The 23,440-nt window shown below is 37.8% G+C and overlaps 1 protein-coding gene across 1 annotated transcript in view; it reads right to left on the bottom strand.

The window, feature by feature from the left end:
* LOC118637829 (autophagy-related protein 2 homolog B-like) overlaps positions 1-23,440 on the bottom strand; it is a 79,215-nt gene that overhangs the window by 47,939 nt on the left and 7,836 nt on the right. The window contains 2 exon segments of the mRNA XM_036273470.1: positions 1,885-2,064; positions 2,799-2,923. Coding sequence (XP_036129363.1) covers positions 1,885-2,064; positions 2,799-2,923 — 305 coding nt within the window.

Raw genomic sequence — 23,440 nt, forward strand, 5'->3', positions numbered from 1 at the left:
ATAAACTCTTTCACAACATTCTGAACCCAGTTTGAAGATTTAAGTCTAATGAACATCAGAAAGAGACTGAAGATACACCACTTTGAGCACCCTAATTAATGCCATCTTGATCTATATTGTATTAAGTTCATGAGATATATATTTCTCAATGCTAATATCTAGAACTTTTATTTTTCCATTTAGTACTCACTTTCATTAAATAAGAACAAAATATACTCAAATACTCAGTTACTACACAAAAACTAACCTAAAGGCAAGGACAGTAGTATCTCCAAATATTAAACACTGGCTGGCAGACAGCGCCACCATGCAAGAGTTCCTGACGTTCTTTTCTCACCTAATACACAGATATCCAAAAGTAACATATAAAAGGCATTTATACAAATCAGTACATAATGTGTAAAAGTTTGGGTTAGCACCAATATCAAATATATCAATGCTGAGGACTATCTGTAATTACTCAAAACAGAACCATCAAGTTATTGCTATGGTTCTTCCTTCTTGGAGAAAGAGCAAACGCAGCCCCAGTGGCACGGGTGTATTTGTTTCCCAGGGATGTTACCAGGCAGGAAGAGTTTTTGCAGTGTTTCCACGTACCTATGGTTTTCTGCTGCATTAACACTCCCCTCCTGTTATTTAATAAAGAGGCTTAAGACCTGGTAAAAAGATTTCATACCATCTGAGGTAGGACAGAGCAGTAAACAAAGGGGCAAGGGGACAAGCAATAATAGGAATGCTGTCATTCTAATCACCACCTTCCTCCCTCCTCCAATTCCAGTAAGTTGTTCCAATCCAAGAAAGAACTCCTGGCTCCGTCTTCCATGTTCCCACAGCAATTTCTATCCCCCACAGTACATATTTTATTAAAAGGCAAAGACTGAATTCCATTCATCTCTGCATCTATCTCAAGAACTTGCCAGCCTGTCACACAGTAGTCACGCAAACACCTAGAGCTAGGTGGGCCAGTGAACACATCTTCTCAATTGAAACCACATTTTATAGAAATTATACAGAAAATTTGTTTCCAAAGTCTGAAAATAAAATTTGACAAATACATGTTTAACCATGTATGTTTCCTGGTTCTCCAACAGACTGTTCAATATTGTTCCCTAAGAAACAAGTACAGTTGTCTTTACAGAGTCTTCAAAAACCTATAAGACATCATGAAAAAAATTAATTTCTTTTCACAAGTATTATACAACTATAAAAACAGTCATTCAGCCCTGGCCGGTTTTGCTCAGTGGTTAGAGCATCAGCCTGCCAATCGAAGGGTCATGGGTTCAATTCTGGTCAAGGGCACTTACCTGGGTTGCAGATTCGATCCCCAGCCCCGGTCGGGGTCATGCAGGAGGCAACCAATCAGTGTCTCTCTCTCCTGTCAATGTTTTTTTTCTTTCTCTCTTTCTCCCTCCCTTCCCCTTCCTCCCTTCCACTCTCTCTAAAAAACAATGAAAATAATAATAATAGTAATAATAATAATAATAATAATAATATGTTTAAAGCGGTCATTAGGTTAAAAATACACATAAGGTGGATATTCTTACATATAATTAAACAACTTCAATCAACTTGCTTTCCAAATCTCTCCTCCTTTAAACTTTATTTTGTGATGCTAGAAAGATATTCTTTAATAGTACATTCCTAATTATCTGACCTAATTAATGTTTTGGAGCTATGAGAGTCGGGGAAAGTGAGTGTAGGCAGCAACTCTAAAACCAGAGCTACAGAAGGGCACAGGCATCAGACCAGAGTAAAAATGCTGACTCCAGGACAGTGGGTCCCCTCATCCCAGGACAGTCTACAGTGCCCATCAGGGGTCACTGCATAGATTAAAGAATACTTGTAGTTTTATTTCATTTTTTACTACAGAAAATAAATACCACCCTTAGCTCCAGGAAGTACTTCATTCTGTTTCAGCGTGAGACTCAACTCCAACCTACCAATTAGCACTCCAATCTGCACTGGGTCAGAGGGCGCTACCTCTGGTAAAGTTCTCGTTATCTGTGGGTGTGGCTCATAGACAATTTTAGGGTTCCAGCTAGGTGACAGCTTTGGCTCAGTTTCCTAAAATAATATATTAAGAATAAAGTATGTTACTGTAAATAAACTGAAATACAAAATACAAATGTCAACTTAAGAAGAATAAAGTATTTGACATGTGAAACTGTATTAAGCTACAATAGATAAAGCGGTATCTTCCAGCTAGTGTGAAACACAGCTGTATGTTAGCACAGTACCTTGGTAATGAAGACAATGGAAAAAGACTTTATGAAAAAAAGCACAGCATCTGTTTAAATTACAGTAATAAGAAAACTAAATAGACATTTTATAATTAAGAAAATCTGCTTTGTGAAACAACATAAAAGACAAATTCTAGAATAACTGATTTTGATACAGAAAAGGATTCTCTACTCTTAGAAAGAATAAAAAGCTCCTTAATATAAACCTTTTTTAAGATAAGATATGTAATATTAATTTTCAGCAATACAATCACTATGTAAAGTAAATGTGAACATTTTTTGATTTCCTGTGTTTACTGTATAAGGACATTATATGTTAATATACCATTTCTCCCCAATGTCTATAAAATTAATACACAGCAAAAAGGCATCAATTATAAATGTGAATGTTTAAAAATCTCTTGAAATATGTCCCACTACTGAATAGTTGTGCTAACGTGCAGATCAGATGGAAACTCATTAACACATTATATGTCCTAGCAACATTTAATAGCTCTCATTTAAACCTTTTAAAAACTCTGTGTTTTAGTTTTGGTTTCTCTATTTTGATTTTCTTACCACTGGTGCAGTTGAACACACTGGAGAAGATTTTGCTGATGCAGAAAACTCGTCCCAGAAGAGAGCTACTCCAGAGAGCTGAAGAAACTTGTGAGCAAAAGCTGTGGGCTGATGCACATTAATTCCTGAGGACTCATCAGCAGTTTCATCACAGTACAGTGATACCTCGGTTCTCGAACGCCTCGGATTTCGACCAAATCGGTATTCGACCAGGAGATTCGAGAAACTTTTGTCTTGGAATCTGAACAAATATTTGGAACTCGAACTTCCGAGATGAGCCGAGTTGAGCCGAATGGCGTTCATTCGGCCCAGCGCGCCTTGCTTGCGTCATCAGTGTGAGTGCAGAGAGAGAGTCACGCTTTGTGGAGAGAGTCACGCTTTGTGGAGAGAGTCACGCTTTTTGGAGAGAGTCACGCTTTACACTGAATTTAACCCTTAGACATACTGTACACTTTTATTTCTTGTTGAGACTTATGTTTTTCTACATATTATATACAAATTAGGCCAGTAAATAGGGATTTTCTGGGGCTTGGAACGAATTAATCCAGTTTCCATTATTTCCTATTGGGTTTCATTGCTTCGGTTCTCGAACAATTTGGTTCTCGACCGTCCTCCTGGAACGAATTATGTTCGAGAACCGAGGTATCACTGTATACAGTTCTGAAAGTTAACAACAAAAAGGGCATTTGTATAAAAATCCTAGGAAAACCTACCTGCAATGGTAAGAAATGCACAAAGCTTTTTAAGTTAAAGGGATTTTTCAAGTGTTAGCACATTAGAATATAACATGAAACATTTTAATGTACACTCTCCTCGTGCTGTGGAGAGATCCAGGCATCTCCTGGAAAGAACAACTAGCACTGGACACACTTATGTGTAGAATCAAAAGTTATCTCCTTTTGTGTTCTGTGTTGGTAATGGTTTCAAAGATTGGGACATTTTGAAACCCAGTTTTAAAGGCGATACTTGGAATAAGAGTGGTTTCTTCTGTAGCACTTTGTTCCGCATAATTCCTACTGAGAACAGTGAACCTACGTATGGACTGGAATGAATCAATGGAAAGATTGATAACTCCTTGTGTTACAAATATGCCATTGAAACTGAACACATCTATAGTGATGTAGTTTAAACATTTGATGTGTACATCCAAGGAGTAAACGCAAGAATTTGAAGACACTGACAATACCATGTGTTTTTCACATTGAACATCTCTGTGAATTAGAACAAGAGGAGTGTTCTAGAGAAAATGCACTTGTACAGTTGACCTGGGTATCGATTTCCATTAGTTACACACTAATTATGCCTGGTATGCGTGGCATAGTTTACATTGGAGAGGCATGCATTGTCGTACGTAAATGCAGCATTCTGCCTTCCTTCGTATATGAGAGGAAGAGTCACTTGGTACACGAAGATGAGGAAACTTTTCAGCATACTCCTCTTCTTCCTTGGATAGGAGTTGTTTGCCTGGAAGAGTGTACAAATCATCGGGATAGCAAATAAAGACTGGGCTGCAGAAATGAAACATTTTGGTTACAGCAATGTTCAGTACATGAAATCTATACTCTATTTAGTTCTACATACATTCTCTAAAGGTCTTACCTAATGAATCAGTGTCATGTCATGGATCCATCATACATTTCACTGTTTGAACCGATATCCACATTTACATAAGTGAAGATAACTGTTTGCTCCTGAGAATTCAAAGTAAAACCTTTTGCTCAGTGTGAAATGATGAAATTATGCCGTGTTAATGAATGATATCTCCTGAACTTATTTTTCAAATACCCTGTGACAAATTCAGCCTATTTCTTGATAACTGACAGAGTAATCAATCCACGTATTCAAGCCATTTTAACAAGGAAACTGATCAATTCCAAACAAAGAGTGTAAGGCTTTTGAATAATGGTCATGGATTCACATGTTCAAGAGTATTTCCAGAAGAACCTATGAAAACACACTGGATAATAAAAGGGGTTCATCACCGGTGTTCTTTCTCAACAGAATAATACAATTGCATTCTGTTCAAGAGCAGCAGGCACACCTTAATATGGTTGTAGTGGCAATTTGACAGTTCAGTGGCTCTCTGTCCTCCAACAGTGTTCCAATAGACTCACTTCTTCAAATAAGGTGTACACATAGTGAAGAAGAATCTAAGGCTCTATCAGTTCACAGGTCATTGAACCACCACTGGTGTTCTGTTCTTCAGATTACATGTTAGTACATTGAGGAAAGTATTGATTCTAGGTGTTGAGGCAAGCTAACATTAGCCTATGCCCTTAGACATACTTTTCATTACAATTAGTTTTTAGGAGCGTGTATACAAACCAAACCGATTCCAAATAAACTGTGTTAGAACGCTTCACTTCAGCTGTGCCAAACTCACTTCCATGAAGCCAAGAGCGTGGGGCTTCTCAAAGCATAAGCTGTTTTGGTTAAATATCTCAGAAATGTTCATTTCTTAAGGTGTAGTCACACTAAAACCTAGGAGTGTATGTTTCTTTCTCTTGTTCCATGCAGAGCGATACAACACTTGCTGGTCCACTCTTAGATATACTGAATTGTGAACCAAACTCTGTGAGAGCCAGGGGCAACATTCCTTCAGTGGCATATTTTACCTTGGGAAATTGAGTACCTTTGCAGGGAAAGTGTGAAGATACATATTCCAGTAAAAATCTGTTGGAGTGATTCAATATATCCATTTTTGTTAAGGAAATACACAGATATAGGCCAAAGTAACATGAAACACTTTAATGTACACTCTCCTCGTGGTGTAGAGAGATCCAGGAATCTCCTGAAAAGAACAACAAGGACTGGACACACTTATGTGTAGAATCAAAAGTTATCTCTTTTTGTGTACTGTGTTGGTAATTGTTTCAAAGATTGGATCGTTTAGAAGCCCAGTTTTAAAGGTGATACTTGGAATAAGAGTGGTTTCTTCTGTAGCACTTTGTTCCACATAATTCCTACTGAGAACAGTGAACCTACATATGGTCTGGATAGAATCAATGGAAAGATTGATAACTACTGGTGTTGCACATATGCCATTGAAACTGAACACATCTACAGTGATGTAGTTGAAACATTTGATGTGTACATCCAAGGAGTAAACGCAAAAATTTGAAGACACTGACAATACCATGGGTTTTTCAGGTTGCATTTCTCTGTGAATTAGAACAAGAGGAGTGTTCTAGAGAAAATGCACTTGTACAGTTCACCTGGGTATCGATTTCCATTACTTACACACTAATTATGCCCGGTATGCCTGGAAGAGTTTACATTGGAGAGTCCTACAGTGTTGTACGTAAATGAAGCATTCTGTCTTCCTTCGTGTACGACAGGAAGAGTCACTTTGTACACGAAGATGAGGAAACTTTTCAGCATACTCCTCTTCTTACTTGGATACTAGTTGTTTGCCTCGAAGAGTGTACCAATCATCTGGATAGCAAATAAAGGCTGTGCTGCAGAAATGAAACATTTTGGTTACAGCAATGTTCAGGACATGGAGATCTATACTCTATTTAGTTCTACATACATTCTCTAAAGTTCTTACCTAATGAATCAGTGTCATGTCATGGGTCCATCATACATTTCACTGTTTGAGCCGATTTCCACATTTACATAAGTGAAGATAACTGTTTGCTCCTGAGAATTCAAAGTAAAACCTTTTGCTCAGTGTGAAATGATGGCATTACACCGTGTTAATGAATGATATCTCTCGAAGTTATCTTTCAAATACCCTGGGACAAATTCAGCCTATTTCTTGATAAGTGACAGAGTAATCAATCCACATATTCAAGCCATTTTAACAAGGAAACTGATCAATTCCAAACAAAGAGTGTAAGGATTTGAATAATGGTCATGGATTCACATGTTCAAGAGTATTTCCAGAAGAACCTATGAAAACACACTGGATAATAAAAGGGGTTCATCACCGGTGTTCTTTCTCTACAGAATAATACAATTACATTCCGTTCAAGAGCAGCATACACACCTTAATATGGTTGTAGTGTCAATTTGACATTTCAGTGGCTCTCTGTCGTCTAAACAGTGTTCCAATAGACTCACTTTTTCAAATAGCGTGTACACGTAGTGAAGAAGATTCTAGGGCTCTATCAGTTCACAGGTCATTGAACCACCACTGGTGTTCTGTTCTTCAGATTATGTGTTAGTACAGTTGAGGAAAGTATTGATCCTAGGTGTTGAGCCAAGCTAACATTAGCCTACGCCATTAGACATAATTTTCACTAGAATTAGTTTCTAGGAGAGTGTACACAAACCAAACTGATTCCAAATAAACTGTGTTAGAACTTTTCACTTCAGCTGCACCAAACTCACTTCAATGAAGCCAAGAATGTGGGGCTTCTCAAAGCATAACCTGTTTTGGTTAAGTATCTAACAAACGTCCATTTGTGAAGGTGTAGCCAAACTAAAACCTAGGAGTCTAAGTTTCTTGCTCTTGTTCCATGCTTAGCTATACATGACTTGCTGGTCAAGTCTTAGATATACTGAATTGTGAACCAAACTCTGTTAGAGCCAGGGGCAACATTCATTCAGTGGCATTTTTTCCTTGGGAAATTGAATACCTTTGCAGGGAAAGTGTGAAGATACATATTCCAGTAAAAAACTGTTGGAGTGATTCAATATACCATTTTGGTTAAGGAAATGCACAGATCTCAGCTAGAGTAAAATGAAACACTTTAAGGTACACTCTCCTTTTGGTGTGGAGAGATGCAGTCATCTCCTGGAAAGAACAACTAAGACTGGACACACTTATGTGTAGAATCAAAAGTTATCTCTTTTGAAGCCCAGTTTTAAAGGCGATACTTGGAATAAGAGTGGTTTCTTCTGTAGCAGTTTGTTCTGCATAATTCCTACTGAGAACAGTGAACCAACATATGGTCTGGAATGAATCAATGGTAAGATTGATAACTACTGGTGCTACACATATGCCATTGAAACTGAAACAATGAAACTGAACACATCTACAGTGTTGTAGTTTAAACATTTGATGTGTACAACCAAGAAGTAAACGCAAGAATTTGAAGACACTGACAATACCATGGGTTTTTTACGTTGCATTTCTCTGTGAATTAGAACAAGAGGAGTGTTCTAGAAAAAATGCACTTGCACAGTTGACCTGTGTATCGATTTCCATGAGTTACACATTAATTATGCCCGGTATGCGTGGCATAGTTTACTTTGGAGAGTCATACACTGTTGTACGTAAATGCAGCATTCTGCCTTCCTCGTGTACGACAGGAAGAGTCACTTTGTACACAAAAATGAGGAAACTTTTCAGCATACTCCTCTTCTTCCTGGGATAGGAGTTTTTGCATGAAAAAGTCTACAAATCATCTCGATACAAATAAAGGCTGGGCGGCAGAAATGAAACATTTTGGTTACAGCAATGTTCAGGACATGGAGATCTATACTCTATTTAGTTCTACATACATTCTCTAAAGGTCTTACCTAATGACTCAGTGTCATGTCATGGATCCATCATACATTTCACTGTTTGAACCGATTTCCACATTTACATAAGTGAAGATAACTGTTTGCTCCTGAGAATTCAAAGTAAAACCTTTTGCTCAGTGTGAAATGATGGAATTATGCCATGTTAATGAATGATATCTCCTGAACCTATCATTCAAATACCCTGTGACAAATTCAGCCTATTTCTTGGTAACTGACAGAGTAATCAATCCATGTATTCAAGCCATTTTAACAAGGAAACTGATCAATTCCAAACAAAGAGTGTAAGGATTTGAATAATGGTCATGGATTCACATGTTCAAGATTATTTCCAGAAGAACCTATGAAAACACACTGGATAATAAAAGGGGTTCATCACCGGTGTTCTTTCTCAACAGAATAATACAATTACATTCTGTTCAAGAGCTACATGCACACCTTAATATGGTTGTAGTGGCAATTTGACAGTTCAGTGGCTCTCTGTCCTCCAACAGTGTTCCAATAGACTCACTTCTTCAACTAAGGTGTACACGTAGTGAAGAAGAATCTAGGGCTCTATCAGTTCACAGGTCATTGAACCACCACTGGTGTTCTGTTCTTCAGATTATGTGTTAGTACTGTTGAGTTAAGTATTGATTCTAGGTGTTGAGGCAAGCTAACATTAGCCTATGCCCGTAGACATACTTTTCACTAGAATTAGTTTCTAGGAGCATGTATACAAACCAAACCAATTCCAAATAAACTGTGTTAGAACTTTTCACTTCAGCTGCGCCAAACTCACTTCCATGAAGCCAAGAGCGTGAGGATTCTCAAAGCATAAGCTGTTTTGGTTAAGTATCTAACAAATGTCCATTTGTTAAGGTGTAGTCACACTAAAACCTAGGAGTGTAAGTTTCTTTCTCTTGTTCCATGCAGAGTGATAAAAGACTTGCTCGTCCAGTCTTAGATATACTGAATTGTGAACCAAACTCTGTGAGAGCCAGGGCCAACATTCATTCAGTGGCACATTTTACGTTGAGAAATGGAGTACCTTTGCAGAGAAAGTGTGAAGATACATATTCCAGTAAAAAACTGTTGGAGTGATTCAATATATCCATTTTGGTAAGGAAATGCACAGATCTTGGCTAGAGTAATATGAAACACTTTAAAGGACAGTCTCCTCGTGGTGTGCAGAGATCCAGTCATCTCCTGGAAAGAACAACTTGGACTGGACACACTTATGTGTAGAATCAAAAGTTATCTCTTTTTGTGTTCTGTGTTGGTAATGGTTTCAAAGATTGGATCGTTTTGAAGCCCAGTTTCAAACTCAATACTTGGAATAAGAGTGGTTTCTTCTGTAGAAACTGGTTCGGCATAATTCTTACTGAGAACAGTAAACCAACATATGGTCTGGAATGAATCAATGGAAAGATTCATAACTACTGGTGCTACACATATGCCATTGACACTGAAACAATGAAACTGAACACATCTACAGTGATGGTATTTAAACATTTGATGTGTGCATCCAAGGATTAAATGCAAGAATTTGAAGACACTGACAATACCATGGGTTTTTCACATTTCATTTTTCTGTGAATTAAAACAAGAGGAGTGTTCTAGAGAAAATGCACTTGTACAGTTGACCTGGGTATCAATTTCCATTAGTTACACACTAATTAAGCCCGGTGTGCGTGGCATAGTTTACATTGGAGAGTCATAAAGTGTTGTAAGTAAATGCAGCATTCTACCTTCCTTCGTATACGAGAGGAAGAGTCAGTTTGTACACGAAGATGAGGAAACTTTACAGCATACTCCTTTTCTTCCTTGGATATGAGTTGTTTGCCTGGAAGAGTCTACAAATTATTTGGATAGCAAATAAAGGCTGGGCTGCAGAAATGAAACATTTTGGTTACAGCAATGTTCAGGACATGGAAATCTATACTCTATTTAGTTCTACATACATTCTCTAAAGGTCTTACCTAATGAATCAGTGTCATGCCATGGATCCATCATACATTTCACTGTTTGAACTGATTTCCACATTTACATAAGTTGAAGACACCTGTTTGTTCCTGAGAATTCAAAGTAAAACCTTTTGCTCAGTGTGAAATGATGGAATTATGCCGTGTTAATGAATGATATCTCCTGAACTTATCTTTCAAATACCCTGGGACCATTTCAGCCTATTTCTTGATAACTGACAGAGTAATCAATCCACGTATTCAAGCCATTTTAACAAGGAAACTGATCAATTCCAAACAAGGAGTGTAAGGCTTTTGAATAATGGTCATGGATTCACATGTTCAAGAGTATTTCCAGAAGAACCTATCAAAACGCACTGGATAATAAAAGGTGCTCATCACTGGTGTTCTTTCTCTACAGAATAATTCAAGTACATCCGTTCAAGAGCAGCATGCACCCCTTAGTATGGTTGTAGTGGCAATTTGACTGTTCAGTGGCTCTCTGTTTTGGAAACAGAGTTCCAATAGACTCACTTCTTCAAATAAGGTCTACACGTAGTGAGGAAGATTCTAGGGCTCTATCAGTTCACAGGTCACTGAACCACCACTGGTGTTCTGTCCTTCATGTTATGTGTTAGTACAGTTGAGGAAAGTATTGATTCTAGGTGTTGAGGCAAGCTTACGTTAGCCTATGCCCTTAGACATACTTTTCACTAGAAATAGTTTCTAGGAGCGTTATACAAACCAAACTGATTCCAAATAAACTGTGTTAGAACTCTTCACTTCAGCTGCGCCAAACTCCCTTCCATGAAGCCAAGAGCGTGAGACTTCTCAAACCATAAGCTGTTTTGGTTAAGTATCTAAGAAATGTCCATTTGTTAAGGTGTAGTCACACTAAAACCTAGGAGCGTAAGTTTCTTTCTCTTGTTCCATTCAGAGCTATACAAGACTTGCTGGTCCAGTCTTAGATATTGTGAATTGTGAACCAAACTCTCTGAGAGGTGAGGGCAATATTCATTCAGTGGCATATTTTACCTTGGGAAATTGAGTACCCTTGGAGGGAAAGTGTGAAGATACATATTCCAGTAAAAACTGTTGGAGTGATTGAATATTTCCATTTTGGTTAAGGAAATGCACAGATCTAGGCTAGAGTAATATGAAAAACTTTAATGTACACTCTCCTCGTGGTGTGGAGAGATCCAATCATCTCCTGGAAAGAACAACTAGGACTGGACACACTTATGTGTAGAATCAAAAGTTATCTTTTTTTGTGTTCTGTGTTGGCAGTGGTTTCAAAGATTGGATCATTTCGAAGCCCAGTTTTAAAGGCGATACTTGGAATAAGAATGGTTTCTTCTGTAGCAGTTGGTGCCGCATAATTCTTACTGAGAACAGTGAACCAACTTATGGTCTGGAATGAATCAATGGAAAGATTGATAACTACTGGTGTTACACATGTGCCATTCCTGAAACAATAAAATGGAACACATCTAAAGTGATGTAGTTTAAACATTGGATGTGTACATCTAAGGAATAAATGCAAGAATTTGAAGACAGTGACAATACCATGGGTTTTTCACATTGCATTTCTCTGTGAATTAGAACAAGAGGAATGTTCCAGAGAAAATGCACTTGTACAGTTGACCTGGGTATTGATTTCCATTAGTTACACACTAATTATGCCCGGTATGCCAGGCATAGTTTACTTTGGAGTGTTATACATTGTTGTAAGTAAATGCAGCATTCTAACTTCTTTCGTATACCAGAAGAATTAATTTGTATACAATGATGAGGTAACTTTCCAACATACTACTTTTTTTTTTTTTTGATAAGTTTTTATTATTTGTTTATTTTGTGCTAGTGGTTGGCACTGGAGATACAAATATAGGAGATTCAGTTCCTGCTCACCAAGAGTATAGAGTCTAGTAGATAGGCTGACAAGTTAACATTGTGAAATATATAACAGAAACACCCAGGATGTTTTGGGGCAGAGAGGAGTGAAGCAGATGTCAGGTCTGACAGTGTTAGGGAAGACTTCCTGAAAAACGTGATTGCTGAAGTGATTATATTCAGGAAATAGTTGGTAAGCACCTATCAGCCCTGGTCCACGTCTGGGAACACAGCAGTGATGTAAGCAAAGCCCTGCCCTTGTGCAGCTTACCTTCCAGAATACCCTGAAGGAAGTTACTGGTGATGTGAACTTTGTTCATCTGGTTTTGTTGGTATCTGCCAGTTTATTCTCTGGAAAGGTGTTTTCCTTTCTGCACTTGTTTCCAAGTGGCTAAGTTCTGTCCACATTCAAGGAGGGGGAATCTTGCAACTTTTAGACTGGAGAAATCATCGAGGTTTTTACTGCCTGGTAGTAAAAAGCTGAGTAATGACAAGTAACTGAGCTGCTACACTGAAATGTAAAGAGTTCCTTTTGCAAGAAACACAACAATTTAGCCCTGGACGAGTAGCTGAGTTGGTTAGGGGGCAATCACCAATGAAAATTTGATCAAAGGTGTTTAAAATCTATAAAACTACAGGCTTATTCCCAGTGTACAGTTTACGATAGTGGCATGTCACTCACAGGTAGCACAGGTCAAAGGGTTGAAACATAAAATCAAGTTTAATCATCAGTCGTGACCAGAATGGAGTCACACAGTTTAGATTCCTGTATTCAGCATGTTTCTCTTTTGTCAATCAGTTCCATCCATTCTTTTCTTCTTTTCATTATTCTCTACCTTCCAGCTGGTTCCCTTCATCATTCTCGCATCTCAGTCAGCACAGTGCATAGTGGTCATGTGCCGGTCAGTGGGACATGTCAGTGTCTGAAATGGGGGCAATGTTTCTGCTCTGAGACAAAATATCCATATCAAATTTCAAAGTTTTATTACTTTGTCTTGGCTCACATCATCAGACAAATACTGTATATATAGTTTTTCATCCAAAGAAAAATAAAAATTTTTAAACTGGAAATATACTTTTATATGTATGTGTGTGTGTGTGTGTGTGTGTGTTGCCAAAAAAATGTACATAGTGGATGTGAAAGAGAGCGCGAGCAAACATGAATTCCCCTTCCTCTTAAAGAGCAGACCTTTCTCCAATGCCTGTAAATATGGCCAGCCTCTCCATTTCTCAAGCGCTCTTGCAAATGTGTGGGGAGTCATCAATGCACCATAAATGGACTTGATGTGAATTCCTTCAGGATTAAAAAACCTAATAAAAGAGGGTAACCATTCCACTCTCTACCCTTGACCTCTGGATGGAAGGGGGATGAGGCTGGCAGGGAGGGAGAGGCCATGTAAGAGGAGTACATGCGTACCCCCCGCTGACGGGACCAGGGGCATGTGCTCTGTGTGAGCAGGACATGAGCATCTCTTCTCCATGCTGATGTCTTTTTTTGCTGTTATTTATTTTTTTATCGATTAATTTTTGTTACAGATGTTTCTTCTTTTTCCCCCACTGATTCGCCCATCCCCCTCCCTCCCTGCCCCTTTCCCAGATTGTTGTCCATGTCCACTGTTCATGCATACATTCGTATAAGTTCTGTGGTTCATTCTTTCCCCACCTCCCCACTCCTTATGAGATTGTCAGTCTGTACCCCGCTTCTGCATCTCAGGGACTACCCCGTTCCTCAAACTGTTATGTTCATTATATTCCACAAATAAGTGAGATCATATGAAATTTGTCTTTCTCTGTTTGGCTTGTTTCACTTAGGATGATACTTTCAAGGTCCCTCCATGTAGTCTCAAAGGATAAGAGATCTTTCTTTCTTACCGCTGCATAGTACTCCATTGTGTATATGTACCACAGCTTTTTGATCCATTTGTCTACTGATGGACACTTTGGCTGTTTCCAGATCTTAGCAATTGTAAATAGTGCTGCTACAAAGATGGGGGTACATAAAATCTTTCTGATTGGTGTTTTATGCTTCTTAGGGTATATTCCTAGAAAGATCAACTACATACTCTAAACAACTTTCAGAAATTATTAGGGGATATTAATTGGCTCAGACCATCTTTGGGAATCTCTATGGGAGAGTTAAAACCTCTCTTTGATATATTAAAAGAAGATTCCTCTCCGCTTTCTTAAAGGGAAATTACCACAAAGGGGCGTCAGGCTCTAGAATTAGTTGAATCTGCCATAAGCAGTCAGCAAATAAAGTACTTCAATTCCAAACTACCTTGGGCTGCTTATGTGCTTGCCACAGCTTATACTCCCATGGCTGTTCTCTGGCAAGAAGGGCCTTTGCTTTGGATTCATCTTTCAGTATCTCTTGATAGAATATTAACTCCTTACTAATATGCAGTAGCTCAGGTTATACAGTTAATAAGACAAGCATGCTGAAAATATTTTGGGTAAGAACCTCCATTAATAGGAGTGCCATATACCTGTATGCAGGTTAATTGGCTCTTTCAAAATTCAGACTCATGGATGATAGCCTTTTCACACTATACAGGTCAGATAGATAATCATTATCTTAGACATAAATTGCTACAGTTTGCACAGAGACATTTACTGATATTTCCTAAAATTGTTAGAGCTTTCCCTTTGCCTGAGGGGTTGTTAATTTTCACCAATGGCTCCTCCAATGGATGAGCCACCTATTCAAATGAAGGCCAAGTACATTCAGTTAGCACACCCCCAGCCTCAGCTCAAATTGTTAAATTAAGAGCAATTCACTTAGTTTTGAATAAAGTCACAGGACAAAAATTTAATTTATATTTAGACAGTCTTTATGTTGTGAACACCTTACAAATTTTGGAAACTGTTGCCTTTATATAAACTGTTAATAAGGAAATTCAAGCTTTATTCCAATCTATTCAGAAAAAAAATTAAAAACGCAGTCAACCTTGTTATTTTGGTCATCTAAGAACTCATACAGGACTTCCAGGACCATTGGCAGAAGGTAATGTATTAGTAGATTCAGCAACTAGGCAAGTCTTCCTTACTCAGGAACAGCTAGCTCAACAATTTCATGCTATACATCATCAAAATAGCTCTGACCTTTGTCTGCAGTTTAAAATCAGTAAGAAAGCTGCCAGAAAAATAGTCAAACATTGTGCAACCTGCCCTTTAACTCAACCTGTTCCTCCATTAGGAGTAAAGCCAAGAGGCCTTATCCCTAATTAAATATGGCAAATGGATGTCACCCACGTTCCTGAATTTGAAAAACAAAAGTATATACATGTAACTATTGATACTTTTTTAGGGTTTATAATTGCCACTACACAGGCAGAAGAGGCAACTAAACATATAATTGCCCACTGCCTTAAATGCTTTTCAATTCTAGGAATACCTAAAGTCATTAAGACTGACCATGGCTCGGGATACACTAGTCAGACATTTCTAAAATTCTGTGCCAAATTTACTATTCAACATAAGACTGAAATTCCTTATAATCTTCAAGAACAAGAAATTGTAAAGAGAGCTCATGGAACCCTTAAGATTCATATTGAAAAAGTAAAAAAAGGGGAAGTTATACCCTAGGTTACCATAGAATATTATCAATTATGTTCTCTTTATTATTAATTTTTTAAATTTGGGTAGGTATGGTCAATCCACTGATGATCAGCACTGGCACCCTCAGACACAGGAAACATATGCCCAGGTTTGATGGAAGAACCCTCTCACCAATAAATGGCATGGGCCAGATCCTCTATTAATCTGGGGTCAAGGACATGTTTGTGTTTGATGCTGAAGGTGCGAGGTGGTTATTGAAGAGGCTCGTCAGGTTCACCTGGACAACTGGAAAAGTGGCTGAGGTGGTTAAGGCTGAGTGAGGATGGGGTGCAGTGACAGGCCTTTAGCACTAGAAGTGTCACACCAAGTCATGAGTTACATGCTATGCCCAGGCAACAATGTCTTGGTCATCAGGCCATGGTATATAAAGTCTCAGGAATTAATAAAGAAATTTGGGATTGGTCACAGGACAATCAAACCTCTTCGACCTGAGGTTTAGCTCAAGGGGCCTGGAAAGTTACTTCTAGACTATGGCAGAATAAACTTTAGTGACTCGCTGCCTCCATGGGAGAGATTAATACTAGATAATAGGGAACAAACTAGTTAGTTTTGTGGTAGACACTGATGAAGCAGACTCAGTCTTGACCAAGCCAATGGAGCCCTAACCTACCCCTGGACTTCAAAGAGGACTATAGACCTTGGAAAAAATACTGTGACTCATTTGTTTCTAGTCCTGCCGGAGTGCCCATACCCCTTACTCAGATGTAATCTTCTCCAGAGATCATTCAATTGCTGGCCACTGCCACTCCAGGTCAGCCCTTGCATTAAGTTCCACAAGACATTGGCGGTCAATTGTGACAGCCTGCCTCCAATTGATGACCCAAAGAAACCTCTGCAGTACTGCCTGGAGGCAATCGACACTGCAAACGGCTGCCCAGACCTCAAGGATGACCCACTGCCATCATCAGATGAGAGGTATTGCTCATGGATGGGAGCAGCTATGTCCAGAAACAAATCAGGTATGCTGGGACAGCAGCAATAACTCTAGGCCATATCATTAAGTAGAGAAACTTCAGCCCAATGAGCTGAACTCATAGAACCCTAATCCAGGCTCTCTGATGGGGCAAGGGGAAACCATGTTGCAGATAAGGAAGCTTAACAGGTAGCCCTAAAACCAGTGGGAACCTCTCCAGATATCAGACACCATGCCAAACTCAAGTTTGCCTCTGACTCCTACTTACACTGGGTTGGTAAATGACTTAACCAAGCAGAAACAAGTCAGAAAAATAATCAACAAATAATGGACACTATCTGATGGGAGGCTGTTAGTCCCAGAGGCTCTAGGTCAGACTTTAGTCAACCAGCTACACCAGACTACCCACTTAAGTTACACCAAGCTTACTAAACTTCTGTGAGGCAGTAAATGTCCAGTAAGGTCACAGGGAAAAGGAATAGGCGGAAGGAAGCAGGAATATATAGGTCTAAGTAGGAAGGAAGAGAAAAAAGGCTGGGGGATATGCAGAGAGCAAATAGATTGAGCAAGCTCTCAGGTTCATGTCAGGGGAGGGACAAAAGAAGTTGCAGAGGATCTATCAGCAAGTTAAAATATGATTGTAGAGAGGGAAGAAATAAAAAAAGTAGGACAGGAAGACAGTACATTGGAGGAATACTCAAGAAGGGAAGAAAATAGGACACTGAGAGAGGGAGAAATTACCCCTAGTAATAAAATAACAGTCTATGATGTAATAAAGAGAATAACAGATTTAGGCCACTCTTGATCCTTAGATCAGACAACAACCCCGCCTTGATAGAAAAGATATCACAGGATATCTCTAAGGGGTTAAATATAAATTAGAAGCTCCATTGTGCTTACCACCCACAGAGTTCCAGGCAGGTAGAGCATATGAACAGGACCTTAAAGGAAACTTTAACCAAATTTACTTTAGAATCTGGTAAAAACTGGACTACTCTGTATCCTCTTGCCCTTTTACAGTTCTTACAGGCCCTGCAGTCTGCCCAGAAGGCCGTCCACTGCAAGCTTACAACATATTTTGATAGGGTTGTTCTTTTTGGCTGGAATCATGCTTGTAATACTTTGTGTCTTTCCTTTTATAGCAGGTCAAATTGCGAAAATGCTTGTAGAATTAGGAGCAACTTTGCATAAAATAAAACTGCGTGAAAATAATAACAAAAGGGGGAGCTGTGGGAAGCCCTCTCTTTGGACAAAGTCTGAAAGCAAGGTTTACAAAGTAACTTGTGAAAGGCTCTGCAGCTCTCTCCTACATTTTCAGGGAGTTTGGTTATCTAGGGGTTAAAGCAAATATTACAGCACTTGCAATGGTAAGCTGGAAAAAAGGGAAATTAGCCCAAGGTTAAAAGATTGAGTAGGAATGCAAGGCAAAAGATAACTTGCCAGGGAAAATAGGGAGCCAGGACTTGTAATCAGGACGTGAGCAAAAATTCTGAGAACTTAAAAATATGTGCTTTTGCAACTTATGATATCTTATGCTATAAATGTAGCTTTGAAAATAAACAGTCTCTCTGTCAGCCCTCCTGATCCCATTCTTTGTTTTCTGTCTTTTCTCAATCCTCACTCCCACTTCAAGACTGTTCAATCTCATTTGCAGGCTCTGACAATGTAAGCAATCTATTTACAAAGGCTACTATAGACTGCAGTTGGAACAGGCTAGGATTAGTGTTTCAATGACAAAAACCTGTAGTGATATCTTGGTAGTAGTCCACTACATAAGACATAATCAAAACATCAGTGAATGCTACTAGCTGTCTTCAACAGTCTTGTACTGTTACAAGGAGCTCTGCAACACTCTCTGTACCAGTATTTCTGTGTTGTTTTTAATGAACTGTGCATTGTGTCTCCTATGCAGTGAGGAATCTGAACGCTCTTTAAATTATTATGGACCATGCCGTTTTTCGGCAAACTTTTATAATGAGACTATAATGATTAGTTGAGACACCTACATTGATGTACTAAAATGTCCATCATGCTACCCTACAACATGGCGTCATAATATTCCACAGAGGACAGTAACATTTCTATCGCTAGAATCATTGGTGTATTAATTCCAATAGCGACACATATTTCCAGTAAGGAATGCATGCATTAGTGTATGAGGTAATGAATGTGCAATCAGTGCATTGGTGGATGCCACAAGCTCATTCTCTGGAACATTCCAGTAATAATGTTTCGAGGAGCTGAGGAGCATAGGAGCATGTACTAGGTGTCATGAACTCCTTCAGGCCAATCAGAAGTTTTGGAAAACTTTTCTGCATAGACCATTATTAGTTAATGAAATTCCTATGTAACTCTCTCTATAATGAATGTGACAAAATGTTCCCTCATTGTAGCACATTATATTATGATCTATTACACAAGGTACTGGAATATGATATGTTCAACCTACTTTAACCTGTGAACTCATTAAAAGGAAAAAACGATTTTCAATACAAAATATATGCTCTAGTGTCAGACATAATATGTAAGCAATCTATTTATAAAGGTCACTATAGACTATTGCCAGAACAGGCTAGGTTTAGTGTTTCAATGTGGAAAATCTGTAGAGATATGTTGGGTCACTCTCAGCAGGTGTTAGTCTACAACATAACATATAATTTAAACGTTTGTGAATGCTAGTATTAAACTGTCTTCAACTGTCTTGTACTGTTACAATGATCTGTGCATAATGAAACACCCACATTGTAGTGTTTGACAACTCAAAATTTGATTTTAAACCACATGGTATATTGGCAAAATGTTTTTTGCACAGATTATGAAATCTCAAGAAAAATCCTACATACTAGGTAATGGCAGTTCCACTAATCTTCCACTTTAATTTGCAGTATATTATAATATCTCACACACTCTGTTACTCTGTTTCAACTGTTTATTCCAACAGAGACTAACTTTATTCCAAATAAATAATGCATGTATTAATCTGTGCATGATTTATCATCACTTCCAGCTTCAAGTACAAGCTCACCCTTGTTGAAAAGTCTAATATTTTGATTTAAAGAGCTTACTACTGTGTGAGACCTCAAGTGAATAGATTGTATATTTAAAGATTTGGTCACAGTGTTTCCAAAACAGACTGCAATTAGTTAAAGAAACTCAAACTGTGCAGTGAACATGCCAACATGCTCCTAAAGTATATGACATTATATATACTCTCTCGCAGAGGATACTAAATATCCCAAACTAGGTTTACTAAGGGAAAATAGAACCTGCACATAACATAAAAACAAAACATTGGCAATCACTAACAGCACTTTCCATGAGCTGTGTACTGTGAAAACCTGGACTGAAAAGTCTGATCAGAATCAATATGTACCGAGCAAGAGGTGTGCAAAATCTTTTAGTGCTGAGGATGACTTAAGGCAATTCACACTAGGTAGCCCATGACAGTTCAAACATGCGTCTCCCAGTATGGCATCAGACTACTGTATTTCCCTGTAGATTGCAACATTGCTCCAACTAGGGACACATATGTACTTTTTCAAATGTGTGAAATATATACACCATTCATAGTCCATGCAGGTAAAACTCTTATTGATATTGTTGAACTTATCTCTGGCATAAGGTATACTGAAGATTTTGTGAATATAACCCTCAATCTCTTTCTATAGAAACCTAGATTCAATGTTTTAAAGGGTGTTTAACTCTGCTAAACTTGCAAACAAGTGCAAGAGCACTCATATGACTTTTTCCTCTTTTTCAGAATGGAAGAAACAATTTTTAACCCAAAACTTTTACCATGCAAGTAATGATTCTTTCATAATGCCTCACCCTTTTAAAGGGAATTTAGTTACAATGGCTCACCAAAGATAATAGAATTTCAGAACTAAATTCTCATGTGTATAACTTCAATAACTGAAAAGTAACACCTAGAAACAATACATGTATTGGTGTATGACATAGCAATACTCTTGGAAGCCATACTCACAGAGCGTAGTTAAAGCAGTCTAGTATTACTATTTCAGTAAGTGACCCAGTGTGTAAAACCAAGTGTGTGCATTGCAGTATGATCCCCAATCAAAGGCATTGTCTCCCAGTATTTCCCCAAATTTACCAACATCGCACAGACTAAACTACATAGTCCTTCAATATGCACCATGTATACAACGTTGATCATCATGGTATAATTCTAAGATATAAGTCATAATCAATACATTTTTAAATGGTGCTAGCAAACACTCTCTAGAACAGTCTTTTATGTTTCTAATGAGCTGTGCATTATGTAGCATGTGAACTTTAAGAATTATTATTATTATTATTTTTTTTTTTTTGTGAGCAAGCTAGTGAAGTGATCACACAGTGTTACATTGAAATGGTATGGAGCCAGTGTTTGGCTCACTAGTTTGAGCACAGAGCCCAATAAATATAAAAAATTTAACCAACTGTGTATTAAAGTGTTATCATTCTTTCGCAGAAATAAGGCATTATATTAAAATATTTTCCTGAAGATCTCAATTGTGCTGTAGCTAGCTTTGTTCAACTATCTGAGTATTTACAATGTGTAACATATTCCCCATTGATGTTACATGTATCGCTATATGACCTAATGATATAACCTATGCTCGATACCTTCGTGGAGACTAAGAAACTAGAATCCTTTTTACAATATCAATAAACTGTTTGTTGCATAAAACCTGTGTTTAGTATTGATGAGGGTAAGAATTTTTTGATGACATGTGTAGATATTGTGAATGACACACCTATATTCAATACATTTATAAACACTGAAAGAAAACTCTATTTAGAACATTCTATTATCAGTGAATTGCATGGTGTGCAAAACCTGTTGTAATGTGTTTTATCACTGTTAAAATCAATTTTTACCAAGCTAGAATTTGGCATATTATATTAGCACACATTTAAATATTTAAAGAATTTCTTACATACTATATAATAAAATTTTCATATGCTCCTCCAATAAATGGCTTCATGTCCTAATACCTCACAGAAGATAAGACATCGTTCCCACTAAATTTTGTATTTCTACAAAAAATGAAATACAACCTTAGTTTAAGTTATGTATTATAATCAATATATTCTTAGAGTCTACTGGAAAACTCAGTTTAGAACCATGTTTATATTCCAAAAAGCTATACATTGTGTGAAAGCTCTATTGAAGTGACTAAACACTGTGAGAATAAATCTTTAACAGGCAAACCATTTTCTTTTCTAAGTAGTTTTTTTTATAGTCAACATCATACTCAATGTGCAAAAACTAAAAGCATTTCCCTTTAGAAAAGAGTGGCCCACTTTTGCCACTCTTATTTAATATAGTACTGGAAGTATTAGCCACAGCAATCAGACAGGAAGAAAAAATAAAAGGGATCCAAATTGGAAAGGAGAAAGTGAAACTGTCATTATGTACAGATGACATGATATTATACATAGAGAACCCTAAAGATTCTATCAAAACTCTACTAGACTTAATAAATGAATTTGGTAAAGTAGCAGGATACAAAATTAACATCAAGAAATCAATGACATTCTTATATACCAATGATGAAATCAGAGAAAGAGAAACTAAAAAGACAATCCCACTTACCATCATAGCAAAAAGCTTAAGATATCTAGGAATAAACTTAACCAATAAAGTAAAGAAACTTTTCACAGATAACTACAAATCATTGAAAAAGTAAATAGAGGAAGATATAAAGAAGAGGTACCAAATACCTTGTTCGAGGATTAGAAGAATTAACATCATTAAAATGTTCATGCTACCCAAAGCAATCTATAGATTCAATGTAATCCCCATCAAAATACCAATGACATACTTCACAGAACTAGAACAAACACTCCAAAACTTTATATGGAACCAAAAAGGACCCCAAATAGCCACAGCAATCTTGAAAAAGAAGAACAAAGTAGGAGGAATCACATGACCAGATTTCAGGTTATACTACAAAGCCACTGTAATCAAAACAGCCTGGTACTGGCACAAGAATAGGAAGATAGATCAATAAAAGAAAATAGAGGACCCACAAATTGACCCAAGACAATATGCTCAATTAATATTTGACAAAGGTGGCAAGAGCATACAATGTAGTCAAGACAATCTCTTCAATAAATGTGTTGGGAAAATTGGACAGATAGTGGCAAAAAAATTAAGCTAGAACACCAACTTACATCACACACGAGAATAAACTCAAAATGGATAAAAGTCTTTATTGATTTTAGAGGGGGAGAATGAAAGAGTGAAAGTGAGATAGATACTTTGATGAGAGTGAACATAGATTGGCCGCCTCTTGCATGCTCCCCACTGGGGATTGGGCCCACCACCTGGGCATGTGCTTTGACTGGGAATCTAACCGGTGACCTCTTGGTGTATGTGTCAATGCTCAACCACTGAGCCACATGGACCAGGCTATGTTTTTGTTTTTAATCCTTACCTGGGGATTTTATTTCATTAATTGACAGAGAGAGAGAGAGAGAGATGAAGGAAGATAAGGAGATGGAGGGAGAGAAAGAGAGAGAGAGAGAGAGAAACTGATGTAAGAAACACATTGATTGATTGATTGATTGATTGATTGATTGCCTGCCACCTGCACGTGCACTGACAATGTTGAAGATCAAACCTGCAACCTAAGTACATGCTCATGACTACAAAATGAACCCACAACCCCTTGGTTCACAGGCAGAGAGTCTAACTTTTGATAAATACTGGCCAGGTTGTGTCAACCTGTTTTTAACACAGACTACAATTATTCAATGAAATTTTTATTATGTAGTGAATGTTACTAAAGGATCCCCAA

Source organism: Molossus molossus, unplaced genomic scaffold, assembly GCF_014108415.1.
Source record: "Molossus molossus isolate mMolMol1 unplaced genomic scaffold, mMolMol1.p scaffold_m16_p_1, whole genome shotgun sequence".
In the NCBI taxonomy this organism is placed as follows: Eukaryota; Metazoa; Chordata; class Mammalia; order Chiroptera; family Molossidae; genus Molossus; species Molossus molossus.